The 18,316-nt window shown below is 44.4% G+C and overlaps 1 protein-coding gene across 2 annotated transcripts in view; it reads right to left on the bottom strand.

Annotated features, from left to right (window-relative positions):
* Window positions 1-10,077, bottom strand: part of PDCD6IP (programmed cell death 6 interacting protein) — a 29,344-nt gene extending 19,267 nt beyond the window's left edge. Inside the window, exons 1-4 of one of the 2 annotated variants that reach the window (XM_080975791.1) lie at window positions 9,758-10,077; window positions 5,671-5,725; window positions 4,902-4,971; window positions 4,430-4,557 (exon numbers count right to left, since the gene is read on the bottom strand). In XM_080975791.1, the coding sequence (XP_080831917.1) occupies window positions 4,430-4,557; window positions 4,902-4,971; window positions 5,671-5,725; window positions 9,758-9,963 (459 nt within the window). In that variant the 5' untranslated portion in view covers window positions 9,964-10,077. The remainder of the gene's footprint in view (window positions 1-4,429; window positions 4,558-4,901; window positions 4,972-5,670; window positions 5,726-9,757) is intronic. The other variant, XM_080975792.1, reaches the window with a different exon arrangement.
* Window positions 10,078-18,316: the final 8,239 nt, after the last annotated feature.

The following is an 18,316-nucleotide window of genomic DNA, read 5'->3' as shown; positions in this document are numbered from 1 at the left end:
TGTTGGAAAAACATTGAACCTAGCTCTAATGAAGGCATAACGGTGAGACGTGGTCATAAGCGATGTTAAGTAAGACGGAGCACAGTAGATTGGGGTTATGCCGAAATTTAACGGCGAGCAGGCTCCACCACCAGCTAAGAAATTTTGGTATAGCTCCACATCATCCAGCCTTTGATTTATACACCTTTTTGCCACATTTAGATCCAGTTTGAGCAATTCAGTGGGCGAGATCTCATAGGACAGCAATTTGGCATGGATTTTTCCTGACCACAAATTTGTGAAGTCATCCCGCCACATGCATTGAATGAGATAGTGGTTCGGGAGTTTATGCCATAGGGATATCCAATAAATCAAAACTCTCCTCCATAGAACTAACTCCACTGAGGGGATCTTCATTTCTAAGCGAATAGCCGCATTACTTACGCATGTTGGTAATTTTAGAAGTCGGCGTAAGAATTGGCTTTGAAGCGACTCTAAAGGTGAGAGGTTAGCAAAGGCAGCCCATAAAGGTGCAGCATAGGCCATTGTGGCCATCACTTTGATGCTATACACTTTCAAGGCCGCAGGGATGAATAAGGCCCCCTCAGAGTAGAAAAAACGGAGGAGGGAGTGTGATAGGGCTTTTGTCTTGTTTTGAAGGTATTCAACGTGCGCTTTCCACCCTAAATTATATTGAAAATAAATTCCTAAATATTTAAATTTATGTACTTGTTCAATTTTCTTGCCCTCCAATTTCCATGGATAAAGTTTTCAACTCCTTGAAAATATCAGTACTTTGGACTTGGTGTGGTTGATAGACAGATGATTAGAATGGCAGTATGTCGCAAAAATCTTTAGTGCCCTCCTTAAACCCACTCTGGAGTAAGAGAGTAGTACCGCATCATCTGCGTAGAGAAGTAAAGGACAACGATAATCTGCTATACGAGGGGTGTGGATAAATTTTTGTGAGTCGGCTAATGGGTTCCTCATATCACTAATAAATAAGTTAAAAAGAAGTGGCGCTAAAATACAACCCTGGCGTACACCCTTGTTTACTGGCACTGGGTTAGTTAGGTCACCAGCAGGGGATAATCTCACCCTGGCCACGGACCCGGCATGAAGTTGGGAGATAAGCCACAGGAGCCTTCTTTCTATTCCCCAACCGGCAAGTTTATCCCATAGTAATTTCCTCGGAATACTATCAAACGCAGCTTTCAAATCTATGAAGGCTGCGCAAAGTTGGCCCCGTCGAGGTGTTGAGTATTTCCGGGCTAAGTGATAAAGAATAATTGCCTGGTCTGTTGTGGATCGGTTTAATCTAAATCCAGCTTGCTCATGCCCAATCAGGTCAGCCTCAACTGACCACTTCATCAACCTTGCCAGCAAAAAACGGGCATATATTTTCCCAATGGACGATAGCAGACTGATATTCCGGTAATTCCCTGGGTTGCCGGGAGGGCCTTTTTTGTAGATAGGAATTATAATGGCCTCCTTCCACGTTCCTGGTATTAAGCCCATGGCATTTATTGCATCGAACGTTTTAGCTAAAATCCCTGCCCACCATGCAGAATGTAGCTTTATAGCTTCAACAGGGACCAAATCTGGCCCAGGGGCCTTACCAGTTTTCAGCTCAGCTATCAATTCTAGGATTTCAGCAGGGTCGGTATTGGGCCAGACGGGAAGGGGGTTAGAAGGTCTCCAGTGAGTGGACGGAGCTTCTGCCACTGAGAAATATTTTCTCAGGAACTGCTCCCATGTAGGGGCCGGGATCACCGTTAAGGGATATTTTGTGTTTCTTCCCTTTATTAAGGACCAAAATTTCCGGGAGTTATGAGATTTTGAGGCAGAAATTATATTCTGCCAGCGATTTAAATGCCACTCCCGTTTGGCCAATTTCTGGGCCTGTTTGTACGCTTTTTTAGCCAGGGAATAAGAAGGAGGTAAGGCCGGAGCTCCAGAAAGTTTATAGTCATTATATATTGTATGTAGATGGAGTCTGGCAAGTTTACAAGCGGAGTTGAACCAAGGGGCGCCAAATTTAAAATAATCATTTTTAACTCCATAGGATGGAGAAGTAAAAAAGCGAGTTAAAACTTCTATCAGGCAAGAAAAAGAATTCATACAGGTAATAGGGTCACGCGGGACTATTCCTATGTCCGGCTGATCCCCAAGAAACTTTTCTCGGATAAAATCCGTATATCTAAGGGCGAGGGCAGGGGACCATCTAGTCCCCTTTATTTTAGTGGACGACTCCACAATCACCGGGATTGGGTGGGAGCGCTCGAGCAACTGCCAGTCAACACATAGCTTGGTTGTCAGGGGAAGGTGGTCACTAAATTGAGCATTATCAATTTTAAAAGAGGTGACATTCAAAAATAGATCCCGGGAAACCAATACATAGTCGAGAACACTGTTTGATTTTAACCCCAGGTGGGTGAACTCTCCTGGTATATCTGGAGGACACCTGCCATTTAATATAATTAAATTAAGGCGTAAAGTCATCTGATAAAGCAACACTCCCGCCTTATTGACTTTTACATCCTTTGATATTCTAGTGGGGGTATATACTAGATCGTAAGTTTGAGCGCCGGGGTCAACCCACCATTTGGACTTTATAAGAGCCTCCCGATTTGAGGCTATCCGAGCGTTAAAATCGCCTCCAGTAATGGAGGGGACATTAGGATATTTAAGATAACAAGAAAGTAAAAAATCCTCTAGGGATTCCCATCTAGAAGTAAGATCAGCTGCTAACCCTCCCGGGGGGAAATAGACATTTGTAACCAATAAAGAGAAGTTTCCACCAGAGATCAGTCCGGTAATAGCATAAGGCGGTAATGCATGCACTAGTGAAAGTTTAGCCCGAAGTTTAAGGGAGATACCAATTGTAAGGCCACCTTTAGGGCGGCCACCATTCGTTGACGGGCTAGCAGGCAGACATATAAACTCAAAGCCATTTAGCTCAATTTCCTCCTCCACCCAAGTTTCTTGTAATAGTATGATAAGAAAGGAATTAATATATTTTTGGAATTCTGGATCTAATTTTTTACTTTTCCATCCAGCAATGTTCCAACTTAATATTGAAGGCTGGGGTTTCCTCGTTCCTCCAATTGACTGTCATTCGGAAGGTTGGCTCAGCTTTAATACGGGCAGAGGGGAGCCGATAAAGAAATCAGTTATCTTCCTCTGACGACAAACCTCTCGTAAAAGCTGAGTGGGAGGATTTACAAGGTTATCTGACTGTGGAACTTGGCCACTCGATCTACTAGGTGTAGGACCTTGAGCTGGGGAGGACCCCTTTTCCAAAAGAGTTTGGTGGGCCACCCGGTGTGGTCCAGCTATCTCGTCAGAAGTTTGGTCTCTCTGTGGCCTGCTATATTCTATTAAAGACACATGTTTGATATCATGATGAACAAACATCTTGCATGTTTAGGCTTCTGCTGGTTTTGTATTTAGTAGAACTCAGATTTTTGAGCTAGACCGAGTGATGCTAACACCAACAATTCTGAGGTTACAGCAAGACAGAGAGGCAATGCTGCTTAAACACTAAGAGCTCAAAAGTCACATTTTTTTCTAAGTCTGTAAAATATACCTCCTCTGTATTAGAAAACTATATTGTGGCCTATTTTAAATTGCTATGAAAGGGAAATCTATAAAAGTATAATTCTTTAAATCATTGTCATGTCTGTGCCGATATCCAAGAATGTTGTTTGTTGTTTCTTTTCAGGACACCTGAAAAAAACTGACAATACTCCCATCTGTGCAAACAGTGACGGTGTCAACTGATGTCTTTCCAAATTCCTTCAATGATCTCAGAGTTAAGGCCTATGTACTTCCCTCAGCAGTTCAGACCTTTTGAAGTATGTAGACTAACCTTCCCCACCCTGGTGCCCTCCAGATGTTTTGGACTACAACTCCCATCATTCCTGACCACTCATCGTGCTGGCTGGGGCTGACAGGAGTTATAATAACAGAAAAACCTGAAGGGTACCAGACAGATGGTGTAGACAGTTGTCATGATACAGTTAGCTGTTTCATATGCTTCCTCAGTTTTCAAAAACAGAATGGTGTGAGGTAGGCTTTGCTGCCCAGCAGCCTCTCATATTCCAAAGAAAAGTGAACACATGCAATTCCAACTGTGCTTTTCATAGGATTTGCTCCCTTTTAAGTCAGACTACTGGTTCCCTATCTGAACCAGAATAAATTTGAAATGTAGCATGATGCCCTAGGGCAGCCAATTTATATATGGCAAAGCTACAACTTAAATCCAGGTTTGCTGTGTTTCAAAGTGAATAAACCCACTATATATTTCTCACCACCTTGTCCAACAATGAAAGGTCATTGTCCCACAACCAAGGTGTAGCTTTTTGAACATAGAATCAATCATACATGGCCAAATTTTAAAGACAACTAATAGCAATTTCAATCATATGTTAGAGAGAAAAAGAAATACCTGATAATGTTTAGCAGCAGCTTTCAATCCTTCATCACTGTCAAGATTCTGTTCTGCTGCTATCTGGCTAGCCAATGCTCCACAATTGAACAGCACACAAGTCTTTTCATAGCCCAAACTTGCCAAAGCTGAAAGAAAATGTGCATGGAAAGTATACATTTTGCAAGTATAAATATTCTAATTACTTTAAAAATGCCTCAATGCACATTTTTTTTAAAAAAACAAACACCTAACTCAACCTTGATATAGAGAACATATGCCTGCATTCTGTGTATAGAATTACATTTTCAGGAATCCCCTGCTTGCACTCAGCTAGCTGGTAAATATAAATATATGGCTTCTTTCAAATATTGATCTTTTAAAATGATGACTGAAAACATGGAACTGAAAGGCTGTACATATTTCACTTATTTTTCTGTATCTCAATACTATACAATTTAACTCAGATTTCATTTTCATAGGAGAAGCTTACCAAGTTTGACAGATCCTCCGAAGAGCGACCCTTTGTCAAAAGCATCTTTCCAGGTAAAGGTTACACAGATCTGTAAGTATGAGAACAGAAAGTTAATTTCCAGTTTTAAGAAAGATATGGATCAGTCTTCCCCATCCTCTTGCCCTACATATGTTACTGGACTCCAAGGCTCCTCAACCCCATCCAACAAAGCCAAAGGTCAGGGATGATGAGAACTGTAGTCCAACAACACATGGAGGGTTGGGGGTAATTGATGCAGGCGTTCCAAGAAAATCTAAGCAGAAATATACATGCCAAATGCAGACAAAAGTTTTAAAGCTCAAAGTAAGAACTACATTATTAAGCAAAATGCAGAACAAATTGTCAGGAAAACAGCAATGGTCTGATGAAAATGGGGGCTCTGAACACATTCACAGCAATCTTTCTCAATCTCTTCTATCAAGCAAAAGCACATCTGGACTTGCAGCCTCCACTCCAAATTAATAACTATAAGCATGTTGAACACAGTAAAGTTATTTGAACTGTCGTTAATTTTAATGGGAGTCATTTAATTATACACATGCAAATCGCTTGTGAAGCCAGTTTGCTTCAAAGCATCGGTCCCTCTTTCCACGTATACAACAGCTATAAAATGGTTGCTATTGTTCTTCAAGCATAAGACTTCAGTCTCATACACATGAACAGAAACTGCCATCCACTCAGTTTCATGCCGCTCTTGGGGCATTTCAATGCCTATCAAAACAATGTTTAACGAGACATAATGCATTACCTGATTCTCAGAAAATGGAAATTTTGGCTCTATGGAACACAGCTGATCATAGTATCTGAAATAAATAAGTAAATATGCATAAGAATAAGAGTGATGTTTGCTTTATAAAGTCATAAAGTGACTATCAACATACCAAGAAAACAACAATGCAGGAATTTCAACTAGATCATACATGATCTAAGTTAGATGTGAGCACTTCAGAGATAACTATTTTGCATTCTGCAGATGTTTACAGACTGCAATTTTAGCAACGTTATATCAATATATTGATCCTTATTTATGTAAAAATGCTTTTAATATAACCACTAAAAACACTTTCAAATCAGTCACTAAATTACTTCAGTGAATGAGCAACAGGTTGTGGACTATGGCTCTTCTTTTTATGAATCTTTATTTTACAGCAGCATTAGTTTCAAACCAAGCATTTGAAATAAAGCAGTACTATATTTTTTTTTAAATCATGTGCTCACTTTTTTGTTTATTTTAAAACAGGAAAACCTTTGCTTTGTTTTTTACCTAGGCAGTTTCTTTTCCCAATTAATAACAGAAAAAGAGCATTTTCCAGAGTTACTTCTGGAAAACAAGTTTGTATGTGCCTAGCCAGTTATTCACACCTTGAAAACTTTCAGGCTGGGCCACTGAAATGCATTTTATGTGCAGCTGTCTTTCAGGACTGCTTGGAAACTGCAGCTAGTCCAGAACAGTGTGGCAACATCACTAACAGGGATCATCCGAACAGATCACAGCTTGCCTGTATTGAAACAACTCCACCGGCTCCTAATTAAAGTCAAAATGCTAAACATGACATCTGAAGCCCAAAAAAGCTTAGGACCCAGATATTTGTTGTAATGGCTAACTGTATCAACCCACCCACTGAGGCTTATCTCTGGGTGACACCACCACCTACAGTACTGTGGGTGGATTTTTTGTTTCCTGTGGTGGCGCTTCCCCTAGAGACCTCATTGCTATCATTTAGGCATCAGGTGACAGAGACATAGCCAGGCAACCCCTGTCTAGCAACAGCTGGTGCTGGTGAACCAGCTGGAGGTGGAGAAAGACAATCCATATCATGAAGACTACTTGGGCCTCAAGTGACAGAGTGCACAGAAAGAGAGTCAGAGAGTCCAATCTACATACCTGGCCCTTTAGAGGGAGTGCACCCCATTAAGAATAGAGTATCTTCCCATTTCCCGTATTTGAGTAATACCACACCATAGAACTTCTGACTTATCAGGATTCATTTTCAGCTTATTGGCTTCAATTAAAGCCATTACTACATCCATGCACTAAAAAAAGGCACAGCGCATTCACCAAATGCAGATTATGCAAGAAACACAGCTGAATGTTGCTCAATTATTGGTGGCACTTTGCTGCAAATCTCCAGGTGCCTACTCCTGATGGCTTCATACACAAATCAGAAGAGCATAGGACAAAATGGCCATAGGGCAAGTAAGCAAACACACCTCCTCACTGCCACTCTTTGTATTTGGCCCTGTATGCTGAAGCCAAACCACGGAAACATTGAGTCTCCAGCCCCCTCATGGCTGACAGTACTCCTTCTGTCTCTCCCCCAAGACAGTCAATCAAGAGTGACTAAAGCAGTTTTGCTGCTAAAACCAGGCATTAGGCCAGTTTGAAATGTAGTGAAATAACAAGCTTCCTACAAGCACCCTTGAAGTTGCAGCCACTTTCCTCAAGAAGGGGGGGGATGTTTGCAACAAAGTTCATCTTCTGGATCCAGGCATGTTCAATGTAGCTGGTAGCACCAATTCCTGCAGCAAGGCATTAGCTACTTCCTGGACCCATCCAGTCAATACCAGTTTCTTGTTCTCATAATAGGGGTTCCCATCAGCCCAAATCTTCCCAGGTCAGACGATGGCAATAGGGTAACCGTTATCCCATCCAGTCCACTATGAACCTGATGCTCGCCTGGGGGAGGGGGTGAAGGGGGAATCAGGTCCTGTTTCATATGTTGGGTTGCTGATGAACATCATGACACAGATGATATCTAAAGATTGTCTACCCAGGGTGGTCTCAGTGTAAATGCTGAAATCACCAAAAACCAAAATTCTGGGATTACCGTATTTTTTGCTCTATAAGACTCACTTTTCCCCTCCTAAAATGTAAGGGGAAATGTGAGTGTGTCTTATGGAGCGAATGCAGGCTGCGCAGCTATCCCAGAAGCCAGAACAGCAAGAGGGATTGCTGCTTTCACTGTGCAGTGATCCCTCTTGCTGTTCTGGCTTCTGAGATTCAGAATTTTTTTTCTCTTGTTTTCCTCCTCCAAAAACTAGGTGCGTCTTGTGGTCTGGTGCGTCTTATAGAGCGAACGTCTTATAGAGCGAAAAATACGGTATTCAACACCATGCCAGAAACCACTAGGTAGCTAAAGTCTAAGGGAGGAATTCAACATGGCACTAAGGAGATCACAAGCATTTCTGCTTACCTAGTGGAACAATTCCCCTTCTACTCCCTCCAGGTGCTGTTCTGGGGGTTCTCCCAACCCCCCTCATGCCTATTTAGGGATGGCCAGGGGGGAGGAATGGGGAGAATATTGCTAAACAAAGTGTGTGAATTGTTAAGAGCAACCATTTAGAATACATGCTTGCTCAAAAACTATATGAAGTTTCAAAATGGGAAACTTTATGTAAGTCAATCCACCCTAATTTTTAATGGCATTATCGTTTATAAACTCTTCTTTCATTCTGATAATATCCTTTTAAAATTAACTTATGGGAATTGGGACAGCTGGAGTTCTTGGCCCATTTATAAAAAATTATAAAGCAGAAAAACAGGTTCTCCTACCTAGAGTATGAAGTGACTATCCAAAAAGTTTAAAAGGACTTCTCTTAGGTTGCCGCCCTGTTTGCAAAAGGGAGCATAATTAATCTGCACTATTTCACTCATACTGCGCAGCATTCAAGTTCAGAACGCCAAGCAGCAGAAGACGGGAAAATATAGCTTTACTGTAGTGTTTACAAAACAGGGCATTGCTAACAGCAGTCCAGAGTTTCATATGCCAGGCCGTGTTACCCTATGTCAAAGTCTGGGCAGTAGGGACACACCTACATCTGCTGCTTTGTGCAGGGCCTTCCAGATCAATTTCTCCCGCAGTATAAACTTCTGTACGACACCCTGAAGTTCCTTTGCTTTACCATCGACAGCACTCCTCTCACCTTCAATGCTTCCCCATCTTCTCCCTACACATTTCCCACCTGCAATCGTTTTGTTCCCTGCCGAAAAGTTAACAGATCCCCATATAATCCAGGCCCAACCGAAAAGGCACCGGAGTCCATGAGAAAAGACAGATGCTCCCCCCCCCGCCCCGCCCGTTATGGAAAGCCTTGGGCACCATTTTCTGAACACATTTGCTGGAGGATAAGCTGCCACTGGACACAGCGATTCATTTCCAAGGAAACCTGTATCGGATCGCCCTGTTGGGACGTTTGCCCTCCGTCCGAAACGATGCTCTTTGGGAAGAGGAAGGCTTTGAGAAACGGCAAAGCAAGAAAAGAGCATAGAGGCCGGTTGGGGGGGAGTTATCGATGACAAGCACAGACACGGAGCGGCGCCTATTTCGGAGCAGCCACTCCGGAATAAACACTCCTTTAAAGGAGCAAGATCTCCGGAGTTGTACGATGATGATAATAATAAAAAAAAAAAACCGAAGGCGAAGAGAAGGAAGGAGAAGGCGCCTCCCTCTCTGGGTTGTGTAAGAGGGCGGAAGGTAAAGTACGAGGAAGAGTATCGGTTTAAATTCGTTTAAAAGCACATTCCCAGACGGCGGGTGGGGAGGAGTGCAAAACCTGCGCCGAGAGGTTGTCTCGTTAACTTTGAACCGACGGCAGCAACTTTTTTTTTTTGTACCGTGTCTGAGAAAAACGAAGCGCTCGGGACGTTTGCGAGTCCGCGGCTTCCCCGCCTGGAGCAGAGGCCCAACGGCTCCGGCTCGCCGGTTGAGGGCGCGGCCGGAGCGCAGCGTCACTCTCGCCGTCACCTCACCTGTTCTCTCCCCCCCTCCTCCCCCGCCAACGGCCGCCGCCAACGCGCGCGCGCCTGCTCCCCTCCCCCTCCCCCGCTCGCTCACCTCAGGAGGGTCTCGAGCGAGCTCTCGTGCTTGTCGAGCGCGCGCCCGAGCGCGCTCTTGCGCAGCTTGTGGAGCTCCTCGGCGGCGCGGACGTGCTCGGCCTGAGACTCCCCGCCGGGGTACGTCTGCTGGATGAACTTGCACAGCGGCTTGGCCAAGTCCACCTCCGAGGCCTTCTTCAGCTGCACGGTAACGAACGACGCCATCTTCGCCGCCCCCGCCGGTCGGCTCCTCACTTCCACGGCCCTAACTCAGCGGCTTCAGCGCCGAGCCCGCACTCCCAACTCACTTCCGGCCTCCGCGCAAAAGTTCCGAGTCTCTATGGTCTCCTCACGCCCGGCTGCGTCATCGTCACGCGGCTATGCCCCGCCCACAACCCCCCCAAAAAACGATTCTCCCCCTCCGCTCTTCGCCCCGCCCAGGAGCTTTATATACTTACTTTCCCGGCTCCGCCCCATTTTCCTCAGCGCCTGCTTTCCGCGCGCATGCGCCGTTGGCGCTTCTGTCGTTCATACTCCGAGTGGGGCGGATTGCTTCGTTTTGCGGAAAGAGGAGCTCGAACGTCAAATAATCCCGAAAGGGACCCATGTCGTGTGTCCCTTAGTTGTTACAAGGGTCGGTTTTCCTCAGAAATGCCCGCTTTTGAGGGACCTCATGGCTGCCTCGTCTGCCTGGTGTCTGTTCTGCTGCTCCGTCCTTTTTTCTGTCTGGTCTTTGACCTCCCTTCGAAATAAGAAAACCCTTTTTTGTGTTATTTATTTCTACAATCACAGGGCGGCTTAGGGTATAAAAACACCAAAAAATAACATCAACACAATGGCCCCGCCCAGGTCATACATAATGCTTTCTGACTATAGAGGAATCTTTTCCCCTGGTGCCTAAAGAAATGGAGGTAAAAATTGGGGTTTGGCTTTTGCTGCCCAACTCTCCCATGGGACTCTCAGAAGAATGGATGGAGGCAGGATCCAGTGGAAAGCAAGGCAGATCTTTATTTTTCTGTTGAAACAGAGTTCCCTCTCTTCCAAGGAGGGAGAGACCCTGAACAAAAGGGTGCAGGAGCCTTTAAAGCCTTTTGAAAGCCAAAGACCACCTTTAAAGCCAAAGACCACCCAAAAATCATCATACATCCACCATAGGAAGCGATCTGCAGCAGAAATCCCATCGGCCAGGTACTTGAAAACAGCTGCTGTTTGTGTTACCTGGACAGCCTGGCCATTCTTCTGGAATGCTTTATACTTTCGTTCCTGAATTCAGGTCCTAGGCTCATCCTATCCCTACACAAATGCCCCCATAAGATGGGGTTTGTAAGCAGAAAAGACAACAGGAAGGTTTTCCCCATTTGCCTCCCTTACTGCAGAGGAATGTTTGAGGTTGTCGGGAGAGTCAAAATGCCTTCCAGATTGCTCTCCCATACTTTTCCAGACAAGTGGCTTTATATGGGACACGGGTAGTGCTGTGGTCTAAACTACAAAGCCTAGGAATTGCCGATCTGAAGGTTGGTGGTTCGAATCCCCGCAACAGGGTGAGCTCCCGTTGCTCGGTCCCTGCTCCTGTCAACCTAGCAGTTCAAAAGCACGTCAAAGTGCAAGAAGAAGAGGAGGAGTTTGGATTTGATATCCCGCTTTATCACTACCCGAAGGAGTCTCAAAGCGGCTAACATTCTCCTTTCCCTTCCTTCCCCACAACAAACACTCTGTGAGGTGAGTGGGGCCGAGAGACTTCAAAGAAGTGTGACTAGCCCAAGGTCACCCAGCAGCTGCATGTGGAGGAGTGGGGAAGCGAACCCGGTTCACCAGATTACGATTCTACCGCTCTTAACCACTACACCACACTGGCTCTCTACACTACACCACACTGCAAGTAGATAAATAGGTACCGCTCGGGTAGGAAGGTAAACGGCGTTTCCATGCGCTGCTCTGGTTCACCAGAAGCGACTTAGTCATGCTGGCCACATGACCCGGAAGCTGTATGCCGGATCCCTTGGCCAAAAAAGCGAGATGAGCGTCGCAACCCCAGAGTCGGCCACGACTGGACCTAATGGTCAGGGGTCCCTTTACCTTTACCTTTTATGAATATTTATTCCATATTTGAGGCCTTTGAATTCTTAGAACAATTGGAGGGAAGGCACCTGGCAAGCCTTGCTGGGGAAAGCATGCCACGTACAGTGAGCTACTGTGGAAAAGTCCTTGTACTCGTGTTTCTGCTCCCGTGGAGAAAGCCATTGAGGATCAGAATCTGAGTAAATTGCCCATTTATGTAAAGAGTCCTCACAGCTGTGGGGGTGCGATATCGATGATGCTGGGAATGCCTTTGGAAGGGGGGTACCCCTGCCAACTAGTGGGGTACATTTTTTAGGAAGAGGGCTAATATCAGAGCTCTTGGGGTTAGGAGCTGTGTTTGTGGTGGATGTCACAACGAAAAGGACAATATTTTATTAGATTTGTCTACCGCCCTGTGCCCGTAGATCTCAGAGTTTGCATTCTGGTTTGAATCTAGATTGGTTTCCTCCTTTAGAACTTGGACAGATGGCACTGTAATTTTTTTAAAAAACATCTTGTTTTTAAACACTGGCCTCAAGTATCAGCCGTGTACAGCAACAGGCATGATTCATTATATTACTTCAGTGCCAATTTGTTAGTCAAATTCTCCATCCACTGTGGATTTTGAGACATAAGAAACACGGCTGTTAAATGAAAATTAAATTGTTCTGATGGCATTGGGTGCAAAAATAAATAAATAATCAAATGATTTGTTAGATATTTTGTTAATCAAATTTAGTCATCATGCATTAAGGAAGGACAAAAGTACAAAGGAGATTCAAACAACAGAATTTACACACGTCTTCCAAAAGAGTATAATTCACTAATAAAAACATAAACTGTGCAAAACAGATACAAACGTAAAAATGATGTCAATAATCATTCTCTTCCTTTGACAATAAAAGCAAATGTAATTTCAAATAATATGTTGAGAAACATGTCAAAGATTAGCTTTTCTTTTTCAATAAAAAACAGCGAATGAGAATTATTGGCAGCTCTATAATATATTGTTGCAGTACGTCTAAGCATCATTTGCCAGTCAAAAACCTCATAATCAGTGACATTCAATACTTATCTAGGTTATGCTTCTATTCTACTTAGTGTATGTGTGGGGTTTTGTGTCAGTATCACTTATGTGGGTTCTCTTACTTTTTGCTTGTTGTGTTTCCTTGGTGGTGAGACAGGTTGGGGGTGACCTAGGGTGTGGTTGGTTGTCTTTGGTAGGCTGGAGTGAGGTGTGTGTGTAGATTTTTGGATCAAGTTAGCCAGATTGATTCATATGCTTGTTGTCTTGTTGGGCTATGTATGTGATAAAGGGGAACCATACCAGGGTGAAGGCATCTTCTATTTGTCCCCACATCCATTTCAGTTTATTGGTTAGTATTTCTAATAAGGCTGTTTCCCATTCTATTTGATACCATTGGTCCATGCTTACTACTGACAGGTCTCTCCAGTGTCTGGTTATGATGCCTCTGGCTGCTGAGAGTAGGTGGGTTATAAGCTCTTTATAATGTAAGTGGGCATTATTATCTTGGAAGATGGTCAGTGGGACCAGTTCTAATACTTGCCTAGTTATTTTGCATATAACTGATGTCCAGAAGAGTTGGATTTGGGAACATTACCACCACATGTGGAAGTATGTGCCTGTGAAGGTGCATCCTCTCCAGCCTTTTGGTGAGGCTCCTGGGCATATCAGCGCCAGTTTCTGTGATGTTAGGTACAATCTGTAAATGAGTTTCAGAGTCAGTTCTTTTATTTTGCTTAGATGAATTTAAAGGGAGGTTTAGACCACATTCTATTCCATTGGGTGGGGTTAATCTCATAGACTATGTCGTCTTCCCATTGTTTTTTGATTACGTCGAGGGGGTTTGTATGATTTTGGAGGAGTATTTTCTATATTATGGATACCATCCCCTTGACGTCCGATTCACTCGAAAGCAGTGCAAACACCGGCAAATGGTCCTCTGCAACTTTTGGTGGTGAAAACCCCACATTTCCCAGCACCCCATAAAATGAGCCTTTGGTTCACTCACCCGCAGGGTCACAGTTTCGCCGAAAAACCCTACCCTTCTCTTTGGCCAGTCAATCAGAGCCAAGGAATTGGACTGCATTTTCTGAAGAAGGCTGGTGTTTCTAGGGTTACCATATACTTGTCAGCTGCATTCATGAAATTCTGGTGCATCAGTTCCCATACATTGGCAATGAGAATTCATGCTGAACAGGTCCTCCCTGTTTCAAAGGGTGCAGAGTGTGGTTGCATAACTACATCGTGTTCTTTTTGGCATCCGATGAAAACTTTTTTATTTTCTCAGGCTTTTAAAACAGATGCTTTTACTACACTTTAGGTAGTTGGCACAAATCACTTCCCACCCAACCCCCTTGCTGGTTTTTAGAGCCCATATAGACAGTATACTGCCTTGGGCTGGGTTTTATCCTGATTTTCATCTTATATTGTACCAATACAGTTTTAATAATATATAAACCAGGCAACAATATTTCAAGACACACAACAGCCCCTCTCACGGCCCACTAATTCCGCACTAGACCATTCGTGTCTTTCTTGTCATGCTTTCCTATAGATTCTTTCTGACGCAGCCTCAAAGGTGCAAAGAGTAATTGCATTAAAGGTAAAGGTAAAGGTACCCCTGCCCGTACGGGCCAGTTGTGTCCGACTCTAGGGTTGTGCGCCCATCTCACTTAAGAGGCCGGGGGCCAGCGCTGTCCGGAGACACTTCTGGGTCACGTGGCCAGCGTGATGAAGCTGCTCTGGCGAGCCGGCACCAGCGCAGCACACGGAAATGCCGTTTACCTTCCCGCTATAAAGCGGTACCTATTTATCTACTTGCACTTAAGCGTGCTTTCGAACTCCTAGGTGGGCAGGAGCTGGGACCGAAAGATGGGAGCTCACCCCGCTGCGGGGATTCGAACCGCCGACCATGCGATCGGCAAGCCCTAGGCACTGAGGTTTTACCCACAGCGCCACCCGCGTCCCTTAATTGCATTACTTGTTGGTTAATGTTGACAACCAATATATTAATAATAAATTAATGGTTGTTAAGTCATTTATAAAGTATTTCAAGAAGCAAGAGCTATGCAGCGACTGGAAATAAAAGGACAAATCCCCTTTTTAAAAGGATGAGACCCCCCTTTTAAAAAAGACAAAACACAGGCTTGCAATTTAAAAGGACAAGGCCATAAGGAAAAAGGGAAAGAAAAGTAGGGGATGAGATTAAAGGTCACAGTCTTCAGGAGAAAAGGTGTTTTCAAATACCGTTTACACAGTTGCAAAAAGGGTGAAGTGCAGATGTTAGGAGATGGTGAAGCCGCAGAGAAAAGTGGCTTTATCTTATATCGCATCCATTCACTAAGTTTGATCCAATTTGGGAAGGGCTGTAGCTCAGTGGTAGATGCTTTCTTCAATCCCCATCATCTCCAGATAGGCTTGTCTGAAATCCTGGAGAGCTGCTGCCAATTAGTGTAAAGTGGGGATGGGGAACACTTTTGACCCTGGAGGCCAGTTCTTTATCTCCCCTCACCCTACAAATCAACTTTCCCTCGCACTCCTTCCGCTGCTGACAATTGTAAAAGTGACAATGGAAAAAACTGGCAATTGTAAAATTGCAAAATTGCTGACAATTGTAAAAATCTGCTGCAGCGCTGCATGTTCCTTCTGTGTTCCCCCTCTCTTCTGTTCCTTAACACAAAATGCTTACGCTCAACCTGTCTTGAAATGGCTTTCACCAAGTAATTTATACGTTCCTTGCAAATTACATAGCACAGATTAGGGAAGAAAGGGCACTATGTCCTCATGTAGGTTTGCCAACCTACAGTTTTGTTCATTCAAAATTGCTTCCACAGCTGTCCAAAGAAGTATGAATGCAGAGACCCAACACATTGCCCATATTTCCCTAGTAATGATTGTTCTCCGGAATTCCACCTAGGAGCATTTATTTCCCAAGGCAGTGTTTTTAAAAAATAGTGAACCCGATCTACCAGACACAAGCCTACACTGAGGAATGGAAAAGAGTACATGTGACCAAGGATGCTAGTCAAGCTGATGGGTACCATGGCCATGAGGGGTTTACAAATAAATGTTAATAAAATGTCTAGGAATGCTTTGGCTCTACAAAACACACACACATAAATACTGTATATAAAATATATAAATATCTACAAAATGGAAATGTGTTTTTCTTGTATTTCCTTGGGCCACAAGAGGGAGCCCAAGTGTAGTCAGAAAAAAAGGCACAGGGGTTCAGTGTGCCAAGGAAAAGTGCATTAACATTATGTAGGTGTCCAGGAATTCAGTGTCAGCTTAAATGCACGCCCAGATTGTAATACATACAGAGTTTAATTGAAATCATACCAAATGTATATGCATTGCTTCTCCAGCAGGCCAACCAGAAAAGCAGAATGAAGAGTCATTTTTCTTTCAATGAGTGGTTTCACGCCCATTTGTTTCCTTGATGCTTTCTCAAGCAAGGATGTGCAAAGGTTTGCAAGGCATAACACTATTTATGAATTGGCACCTGAAATGAAGTTACAATACTCATATCATTTTTCTTCCAACCAAATGACTTGCTTTTCCACTCTTCCTATTTTCACAAAATTGATCATGGCTGATAAATCTAAAAACTACTTCAGTTGTTATTATCTCTAGACATGGACATTTTGTAAAGAGCAATGCCACTCGATAGCAAATTTGGAACACGTCACCAAATACTTTCCAACAAACGCTAGCTCCATAAATAGCACGGGGCATCTTGGGCAAATAGTTCCTCTATTGTTGTACAGCATATTGTTTTAACATTTCCCCCCATTGATGGAAAGTACATTGTTCATTAGGAAGTTCTCCTGCACAAGTCCATCTGAAAGGGAGCTGTGCAAGAACAATGTGTTCTTCTTACAAAGGAGCACTTTTATGCAATTCCCTTTGCCTTAGCATTGCTTGGAGACAAGTTCCCGGCGGATTGTATCCTTAAAGTTTGACATTCTCGTTATTCAACACTACCCAGTTTCAGATTTTGTAACACATGCTAACTATAGGCATATATTAATGTATTATATTGGTATGTCAGGTATGCCAAACGATTCACGGAAGCCAGCAAAACAGAATTGTGCGACAACAATGAATTCGCCCAGAGTGCTCAGCTCATTAGTGTATCCACAATACTATGCAGCATACAAATCAAACTTTTCTTCCTTTTAGTACTCAGCTACTTATTTGCATTGTACTTCTATTATTGCATTTCAGATAATCCTGAAACAATTTATCCAGCTAAAGTGCTGGTCATTGACTGTAGCTATAAAGACTTCAGTTTAAGAGCAACCTTCTAGCAAACCTTCGCCATTAGATCCATTTCAGTCCAGTTTCTGTCCTGGTTTTGGGACGGAGACGGCTCTGGTCGCCCTAACAGATGATCTCCGTAGACAACTGGATCGAGGCGGGTCAGGACTGCTGATCCTTTTAGATTTGTCAGCAGCCTTTGACATGGTCGATCATGATCTTCTGGACCACCGCCTCGCAGACGTGCGGATACAGGGCATAGCCCGTAACTGGTTGTGCTCTTTTATCTCTGGTCGGGGACACAGGGTGGCACTAGGGAGGGAAATGTCGTCGCGCCACTCCTTGGTGTGTGGAGTGCCGCAGGGCACAATTCTCTCCCCGATGCTTTTTAACATCTTTAGCGCCCCCTTGCCCAGATTATCCAGAGCTTTGGGCTGGGCTGTCACCAATATGCTGATGACACTCAGCTCTATCTGCTGATGGATGGCTACACCGACTCGGCCCCGAACACACTGACCAGATGCTTGGAAGCTGTGGCTGGATGGTTTCGTGGGAGCCGATTGAAACTAAATCCTTCGAAGACAGAGGTCCTATGGCTAGGTCGGGATGGCATGGGGATGAGGGACCAACTCCCTTCTCTTGCGGGGGCCCAATTAGTGCCATTGCCTTCCGTTAAGAGTTTGGGTATAATCCTTGACGCCTCCCTTTCCATGGAGGCGCAAGTTACAGCAACAGCCAAGGCGACTGTCAGGGAACTGCCATCGGAGCTAGAGGCGGAGGGAAGGCTCCAGAGGGATGGCGGAGAGGGTCCCAGTAGGGAGAGAGGCAGCCCATCTGCTGGGGAAGGAAATCAGCGTAACACCAGTGGAGAAGGGGGGCAGGTGGGGGAATCGGGGAGGAGGCTCCAAGACTCCTCGCCGGAGACCAGCGGAGAGAGTACGGGTACTCCGCTGCCCACACCCTCCCTGCACAGAAGACTTCCGCGCAGGGAGAGTAGGAGGAGACTTGGCGTCAAAGAACTTTTGTGCTGGAAGAAGTTCAAGAAACGCCCACTGACGGATTCTGCCAGCGACTGAGACAGTCACGATGCTGGAGGCTGTTCAGTCAGAAAGGGTTTAACCAGGTAACCTCGCCAGCAGTGGCGGCAACTTATGCACGAGCAACCCCTAAATCCATTACAGCGACATTTTTCCACCTTCGCCGCATCAAGCAGTTGGTCCCTTACCTTTCCCT

This window comes from Podarcis pityusensis, assembly GCF_964106645.2.
Source record: "Podarcis pityusensis genome assembly, chromosome: 12".
NCBI lineage: Eukaryota > Metazoa > Chordata > Lepidosauria > Squamata > Lacertidae > Podarcis > Podarcis pityusensis.
Note: the sequence above shows the minus strand (reverse complement) of the source record. Positions and strands in the feature narration are given on the sequence as shown.